Source organism: Habropoda laboriosa, unplaced genomic scaffold (genome assembly GCF_001263275.1).
Source record: "Habropoda laboriosa isolate 0110345459 unplaced genomic scaffold, ASM126327v1 scaffold80, whole genome shotgun sequence".
NCBI classification, from domain to species: domain Eukaryota; kingdom Metazoa; phylum Arthropoda; class Insecta; order Hymenoptera; family Apidae; genus Habropoda; species Habropoda laboriosa.
The window spans coordinates 490,262-498,964 of NW_017100193.1; the positions used below are offsets into that span (position 1 = coordinate 490,262).

At 51.6% G+C, this 8,703-nt stretch overlaps 1 protein-coding gene across 1 annotated transcript in view; it reads right to left on the bottom strand.

Moving 5' to 3' along the window:
• The window catches only part of LOC108570136, a 53,729-nt gene that overhangs the window by 42,600 nt on the left and 2,426 nt on the right, over nt 1-8,703 (bottom strand). The window contains exon 2 of the mRNA XM_017931926.1: nt 6,520-8,703. This exon is cut by the window's right edge and continues 17 nt beyond it. Within this exon, the coding sequence (XP_017787415.1) occupies nt 6,520-8,703 (2,184 nt within the window). The remainder of the gene's footprint in view (nt 1-6,519) is intronic.

The following is an 8,703-nucleotide window of genomic DNA, read 5'->3' on the forward strand; positions in this document are numbered from 1 at the left end:
GCGCGGATGCGTTCACGATAGAGATGAAACGCAGAGAAAATGAAGAAGAGGTGGAGGATGAAGAGGCGGCGGTGGGGAAAAGGAAAACGCAAGTAAGGAGGAGAATTTGCGAGAGCGCCGGCTAAGGGTGTAACCCGGTCGATAAACCGGGGTGGGTGCGGTCCTTCCTCATCTCTCCTGCCCCACAGCCCCGACCCCGACCTCGGCCTGACCCCCTCCCCTAGACCCGCGCCAGAGTCACCGACCCACCCTTCCCTTCGACGCGCGATAACCCGCTCAAGATCGCCTCCACGCATTAACTCCTTCCCTTTTTATCATTATCATTACTATCATTATTATTGCAAACGGGCCATGACCCACTACCGTCAACCGGTAAGAACAAAAAGAATCCCAAAGGAGCCGGTGTATCGCAAAGTGTCGTAAAGTGGAGATTCTTGAATCTATTGAAATAATCAACGTGCTCGATCAAACGGTCGGACGATCAAGTGCAGTTTCAGCAGTGGTACAAAGTAGATGAGCAGTTAAGTAGCACGCATTCTTTCCATTAGTAAGTCATGCTTGACGATCAAACAGCTGAAGCATATTTCAACTTGAGATCCACGTAAGGAAACTCTTTACCTAACCTAACGTAACGTTCGGTCTTTCGAGAAGAATTTTCCACGTGAAGCATACCGAGCAAGTTTTCGAATTGCACAAAGCTGAGAAATCGACGGAGAAGAGGAGACCCCTTCCAGTTTTCCCCCACGGATAATTCTGGCCGTGGTGCTTTGTAAAATAAACGAGGAGCTCCACAGGGACCTAACCGAGTGTACGTACCAAAAGGCTGACCTCCAAACACGACCTGATTCGAGAACGATCCAGCCAAAGATCGCAGGGCGAGAGATCGAAGGGAGAAAAATGAAGCAGCTGTTGCTGTAATACGCGTCGTCAAAGCGGATCGAAAAAAGGTTGCTGGGAGTAAATAACGCAGAGCCAGAGAGTGATTTACTTTCAAACAAAGTTACGGCCGGGTCGCAAGTTCACAGGGCACTCGACCTATTTCGCTCGGATAACTAGGCTTTATGGCACTCCAGGGTGGATGAAAGCCCACCAGCAGGGAAAGGCGAGCTCCTCCTTTTTCCAAATTTATATCCTGTCTTCGACGAGAAGAACAGTTCGCCGTGCGCAACGGATCATCTTCTTTAACGCGGCGCTAATTCCATGCTCCACAAACGGATTTAACCGGTGTCATTCATATTTTTTTTTCTTTTTTTCTCCCTGCCACTTCCCAGCCGGAAACGACAACTCGTTTCGCCCAGCAATTTATTCGAGCGTGTATACAAATTATACGCGCGATTCGCACCGTGCAAAAATAGAGCGGAATAAAAAAAAAGAAGAAAAACAAGATTAACTGAAATTTCGAAATTCGTCGTTGCTCTCCTTTTTCAGAGGCTTTTTATCCGTCGTAAAGCGCGAGAGGATACGTGGCTTTAAATCAGCCGGAAGAGGAAGCCTCCTCTCGTTCGTTCTTCCTCTCTCTCTCCCTCTTGGGAGTCGAGGTAAAGTTGCAGAGACGCTCGAAACTTCCAAGCACGTAAAGCCCGACGCACGGATACAGCCAGGAAACGAGGCAAAGAAAGAGGAAAGGAAAACGAATCTAAGCGTTTTCGCGGCATCCATCTCCGCTCTCTCGTTTATTCCTCTGGGCCTCCGTTCCCTCGAGCATCAGGAACAAAACGCTGTGTACCTACGTACCGACTCTTATTCCTCGCGATTAACGGCGACAAAGCTACGAAAAAAGATCGAATAAGTCTCGACGAAAGGCCTCCAAGGTATCGGATTCCATAGCGCGCGTTAATAATTAGGTCACGATACATCGAGTTAATTTTAAGATATCTCGTCGACAGCGTTATACCTGGTTTTAACGGGGCAGGAAAAGGGAAAAACAGAGATAGAGTGGGAAAGATAGAGAGAGAGAAAAAAAGAACGCGATGTTTCGCTTTAACGCGTTCCGCGTCGTCGAAAGGACTGATCGATAACGCTTCAAGAGAAGCCTCGAACGCGGTTTATTCGCCGGAAACGACAAAGGATTCGCAGTGGTAATTAGGTCACCGTGTAAACGCGAAATGTAACCTGTCGCGACAACGTAACTGGGTCAGCCTGTTGGCCAATTAAAGGATAATTAAAAAAAGAATCCATATCCAATAGGGAGAGTTCAGAATCGGACGAAAGGGCAGATGTTCGCCTCCTGCCGCGTCACGGTCCAAGTTCGCGCACGATAACTAGGTCAGCAGGATGCAGCGCTACAAATGGCCGTTTACCTAGTAAACGCAAAGTGCATCCCTCCGTTCCGGTCGTTGTCGTAAAGTAACTGGCGCTTGAGTGCCGGTGAGCACGTACCGCCCGTAAAATAAACCGACCAATTTTCCTCCTGGTAGAGAGATTAAAACGGGCAAGATAACCGCGGGGAGATCGTCTCGTTTGTGGACCGGCTTCTCCGATGAAGCTCGCTTATCTCGCAGGAGGTTCGCCCCACAGTTTACACGCGTCGCAGCGACGTAAACAAAGGTGGGAAAATCGTGGCCGCGCAGTGTGGGGCCTAGGTAGAGGAATTAGCATAGTTCTTACCGTCCAACGACACGCAATGCCTCCAGACGAATATACGCATCTCAGTGGGTGCGCTGTTTCAAGCGGCTCGCGCGCGCATCCACGCTATGACGCTTCTCCTCTCCGTAGGCTGACCTCAAAGGAGCACGCAGCTCGAGCGAATCCTCGCGGTATCTATCGCGATCGCGTGATCTTGCACGCGCGATCATTCTTCTCCTCCGTTCCCCCGATGAATGTACTCGAGGCGCGTTCACACAATCGGCGATTCGCGATCGGCGATAACGATCTTACGCGAGAGAACGGTGCGACGGAACTGTTCTCGGCAGGAGCAGCACTGCCGGCAGGCCAGAGGGTGGGACAGATTGGCCGCCGCCGTCGACGCCGCCGACGCCGCCGCGGCCGCTGCTGCTGCTGCCAGCGGAGGTGCTACTGATAGTACTTGTGGTGGTATCGTAACCACCGCCGATAGCGGAAGCGCGCGTGGGGTGTGTACACACCCGGGATACAACCGAGGAGAGGACAGGCCAACACTCTACGAAGAAGGGAACACGATGGAAAAGAGAAAGAAGCGGAGAGAGGAGAATAGGTTGCGGGGCCGAGGTGCAAAGAAGGAGGAAAAGGGGTGTGCAACCTGCGCGCAAGCGTCGAGGAACCGTCACAGGGTGTAGCCGTTCGCTACGGCTGTCAACCTGCTCCCTAAGATGCACTCTGTGACAGGTGAGATGCTTTCGCTTAGCATCGCAAAGACTGAACGCGGACAATTTGAATTGATGCCTTTACCGTAGGCTACGTCTATGAGTTTCCTTTCAACGAATACGATTAACCCCTTGGTTCGAAAAATCGGTAGATCATTTTGACTCGTATGTGACGGGGACACGGTGGACCTGTTAAAAACTGCAAAACTCCCGGTGTGTACTCGTCTTTAGCAGATTCGTATACAAACGAGTCGTATACATGTGTGTATATAGTGTGCATCGGTAGTGACGAGAAGAGCTGAACAGCAGCTTCCGTGCTTACCTTCTCTGCCGAATTTTCGTTTCTTCTTCCCCAGGCTCTTGCCAGAGCTCTTGTCCTTGCTCTTCCAGCGCATCAACATGTTTCGCAAACGCTTCAGCGTCTCGAACGTAGAGATGACCGCGTCATTTGAAGGGACGGCGCGCGCGCGCGTGCGCGCGCCTTCACGATTCGCGGTTCGCGCTCGATCGCGCCACTGCTCTGTTCGACCGGTTCGCGCGATCCACGCGGTGGCCCCCCCGTTTCCTTTCTACAAGCATCACAGACCACGACCGACTGTGTTCCTCGTCTAACCGACAGATCTCCTCGACCCTCGTTCGGTCATCGTCCCTTCGATGCGGAATTCTCTGCGAAGAGGGGTACGAGCGAACTTACGTGGACTTGCGATCACGTGTTGTGAGAAATTATCGCAACAGTCGTCCGCCAGGACGTCCATGACGTCGCCATCTTTCGGACGCGGCGAGTTTCACCGAGGGTGGGTGTACTCGAGCGTGGCACAAATCGAACCGGATCACTAGGTCAAAGGAACGCCGTCTCTCGTTCGTTCGAGATATTCTATGAATGAAATTAACCACTGTGCGATAGGGGGGTATACACCCCTCCTTATATTCCAGGAGAGAATCGAACGAGAACCGAACACACTGTACACTTTAGATACCTTCCAAGATCCTGACTTTTTTTTGTTCAAGATTAGGGCGGGTCTGACCGGGTTCAGAGATTACAGAATCACGCGAAAGAAGAACGAGAAAAGGAGGAGAGAGAAGAAAACGATCAATAGGAAAAAGACGAGAAATATTATCAAATGTATGCTACTCATGGTTCCTCCGGTGTTCGAAATCGATAGTAGCTTTCGACGAACGAAAGAGGACATGCGGGAACGAAGCACACTTTTGCACTGTAACGTAACCACAGCGGTTATCACACTCCGAGCAACTTCAAGTCGATTAACACGGCGAAGGTCGCGACCGAGGAGGAACCAATTATATCTATACGTATCTTCAAATCCGTTCGCGTTCAACGGTACACTGTCCAAGTTACTCTAGAAACCGACACGGGAATGGAACGACTCGTAAAGGGAGGAAGCTAGCACCGGCAGAGACTGAGCCACGACACCCTCGATGATCCTCGAACCCGGCGAATTCTCCGCGAGCATCCCTCTCGAGCGACCGACGCGACTATCGGTGTGCGCGCTCCTCCTTCGCGGACACGTTTCTTCGAAGGTCGCGATCGATCGTACCCCTCTCGAAACTAGAGACTGGTTCGAAAACGATGGAAAATAAGACGGAACCACCGTCACCGCCACCGCCACCGCCACTACCACCACCACTACCACCACCAGCACCACCACCACCACCACCACCACTGTAATACGACGATGGCGACCACTACCTACGCGTTGTTTCACGAGGTGCGTCAACGCCGGCTGCACCAGCATCGAAAACCCGCCGAACGGAACGTCGTCGCCGGGATCTGTCCGAGTCCCGGCTCTACACCCTCTCTCCGTTCCAGCCCTCTCCACGCCACCACCCTCTCGCTTTGTCTCTCCTTCCTTCTTCTCCGTCCGTCTTCCCCGCCGCGCCGGCCGCGCCATCCCATCTTCCCTTCTGATGACGTCACGGGAATGGAGTCGGGGATCGATCCCGGACGCCCACCTCTCGCCGCCGCCACCGCCGCCGCATCCTCCCAAATGCTACTCTCTCTCTATTCACCGGACAGAAAACATCCGACCCCCCGCGGATGTACGTATACGCTGACGTGTGCATGCGTTTCCGGAGAACGTTTCGCGTCTCGTTCAAGGAAGAACCTTGGCTATTGACAAATTGATCCTAATTGAACGACGGAGAATTGCTATCGAACACTTTGCATCGTCACCTTCGACGTCACGGTAGAAACAATTCTTTATTCGAGAAACTGTATTCTGTTCAGAGTGAAAGAACCACGCAGCCGCTAACCGTAGGTCAATTGAACGGAGAAATATACGATAGTGAAACAGCATCTGCAGCCTGACAAAAAGCCGCGCACGACGTTAAGTTAACTCGTAAACGTTTAATTGGAGCATCCAGCAGCAGACAAACAAGATTCCTCTACGTATTCCCTCGCCTGGTCCCCTTCCAATCTGCGGAAGGCGTTGGCACGGTTCTCACTCTCTTGGAATCTGCATTTCGCGTTTGCTAATTTCCATACATATTGAACAGCGTATCGAATATTCGGCAAACAATCCTTTTCCTTCGAGACTTTGATCTCGAATGCGATTATCCGGCAAGAGTTCAAGAACCTCTATGCCCTACCTTTAAACGGTGCACACATGCTCTTCCTGCAGAAAACGTGGAACGACAACTAATCACTGCTAGACCAACCAAAGCGGTTCTACCCACGTACACATACACGAGGAAGAGGAGGAGGATTAAGAAAAGCCGCGACCTCCAAGCAACTTGCACGCCCAAGTATACTTTCATCCTCGAGATCCGTGCACAAGTTCACGGCGAATCTGCGCGTACATGCGAGCAGTGAGTGTAAACTTTACATTATCCCCTCTCCTTAACAGGTATTTTTAAACAAAAGAGAACGGATGAAAAGAATGTATAAAGTTATTAGTACAAGGCGAATACCTACAAAAGTTCTCACGAAATGGTATTTGGCGGAACAGTAACAGCATCGAAGAGGCTTAAATCGTAAGAGCGAGATTTGTCTGCTTGAAACGAGAACGTGCCTCTGCGCGCTGCCACTCTCTCTCTCTCCTTTTCTCTCTTTTCCTCCCTCCCTCCCTCTACTAAGAGGCTAATTCAAATGCACGGTCATGCGCCGCGCCACACGGTTTGCACCTTGTTCGGATAAAATCACGATCCGTTCAAAGTGGTAGAAAAAGAGACCTCGGAGAAAGGAATGGATCTATCGAGAATAAAGAATTCAAATACTCACCCTTTGGTCGAAGTGTTCTTTGAGGGCTGATGGCTCGTCGAAGATCCATCCCAAGATTCCAATTGGTTCTTACTGGTCCAGGCCTGGTAACATCCTTGGGTAGAGGTGGTAGAGGTCTGTCAGCATCGTATTCCAGGCTATCCGGACAGTAAGACGCATTATCCCTACGTTCTTGATGAGAGAACACCGAGTCAGTGTCGGAACAACTGTCTTCACTTCGATGTCTTCGAGTAGGTGGTTCGGGAGCTGTACCGTGCTTCGTTGGCCAACTTCCGCTCGCTAAGTCATGTCCAGCGACAGCCGATTGATTCGAGAAACTGACCCTTTTCGCGCCACCCGCACTACCATATTCCACCGATTCTCCTCCTACCAAGCTTCCTCGTTTGAATATCGGCGGAGGAGGAGGTACAGTTTTCCCATCGATGTCCTGCACGGCAGCCTCTTCCTCGTAAATCGAAGGAGCCTCTACTTTTCGTGGCAACGCGGACTGCACCGTGCACTGTTCGATACCCCGATGAAAGTGCGGAGAGGCGCTCTTCGATCTTTGAACTTCCTGTCTAACAGAGTCCAAGGGCTTCGATGGGACTATCTCTCTGCGTTCGCGGATAGCCTGTTGCGGCCTGACGATAAGCACAGGCTGATTCTGACCCTTTTGACTCTGCATCAGCGGTGGTTTTCCAGTGGGATTCCCCTTGGAGCTGCGTAGATTGCCACCGGACCACGAACAAGGATCTCCGTAGGTGGTGGTAGCCGTAGTTACGTGAAGATCAGCCGGTATGGGACTTCGAACGGGTCCCAGCCTCGGTACAGGCGTTCTCGCGGAATTCTTCACCCCTTCCTTGGGAAACGAAGGCTCCTGTATTAGATTCTGCTCGTAAATGCGCCTCTGTTGCTCCTCGTCCAACTTTTTGAGCTGTTGCCAATACACCGCCTCCCTGACCTCCGGTAAATCAATTTTTCGTCCCATCTGTTTCAAGTTCGCATTCACCCGGGACGCGAGGGACTTTCTGTGCGCCTCCATCGCCTTCTGCTGCCAGTAGAACGCTTCTAAATGTTGCCTGGTCTCTTGCTTCGAGGGTGACAGAGGTGCTGCGGCCGTTGTGCCCCGTTGTCCATATATCGGTTCGCAGATACGTTGAACGTACAACGGTTCCTCGAAATTTCGCGAGGCTACAGATCCAGCTTCTTGTTGCTGCTGTTGAGGAACGTTCTGCTTTTGAATTTCCAACGTACGCTGTCCCGGGCTACTTCCCGGGCTCTTTGGGCTCTTCGGGCTCTTCGGGCTCTTCGGGCTCTTCGGGCTTTTTGGGCTCTGTGGACTTGCGACGAGTTCGCTGCTCTTTTTCTGCGGACTCGTTGCCTGAACCCAGGCCACTCTGTCGTCGCAATCCTTCCTCTGACTCTTATTATCCAGCTGATGACCACCTGTTGTTCTTTCCACGGTGATTTTTTGCAACGGTGAACCGACACCGTTTCGTTGACTGGAAACCGATTGACTCCTGTACCCGTAAATAGGCTCTGGTCGTGGTATTTCCGGAGATCCAAGGATAACTTTCGTCGCAGACGCATCTCTGTTTCCAGTGGAATCTGGACTAGCTGCAGTGGTGAGCTTCCTAGGTGTATTCGTCATGCGTACGGGAGATTCGACGGTGCATCTTCTAGATTCGTTCGTTGGACGTGGTATCCTCGTTTCGTACGGACCTTCTCTCTTAGGAGAGGCTATCAGAATTTGCTCGTTCGGCTGAGCTCTTCTAGAGGTGGGCGGTGGCAAACCTTGCCTGGATCCGTAGGGTGAGATAGTCTTCCCTTGACTTCCAACTGGCGAAGAAGGACTTCCTCTGACTGCCTTTTGAACGTCCTCCCGTTTCTCCACATTTTCTCTCGGCGAATAAGCAGTAGCTCGTTCGCCCTTCGAAGGACTCTGACGTGGAGTCGAGGCCCTTTTCTCCAAAGAATCATTGTCATCGATGGAGCATTCCACCAGTTGCTTGGAGTTATGTTGGTAAGGTGAGGATGGTGTCTCGTCGTAAATTCGCTCGTCCATGCACCTGGTCGAAGATCGCGAAGGCGACTTCTCGTTCTCGTAAATTCCTTCCCTACGAGAGTCTTCCTCGTCCTCCTCCTCCTCGTCGAAGTCACGTCCGTTCGGTGAAACACTGTTCCGCGGCGAGTGCAGATAGTATT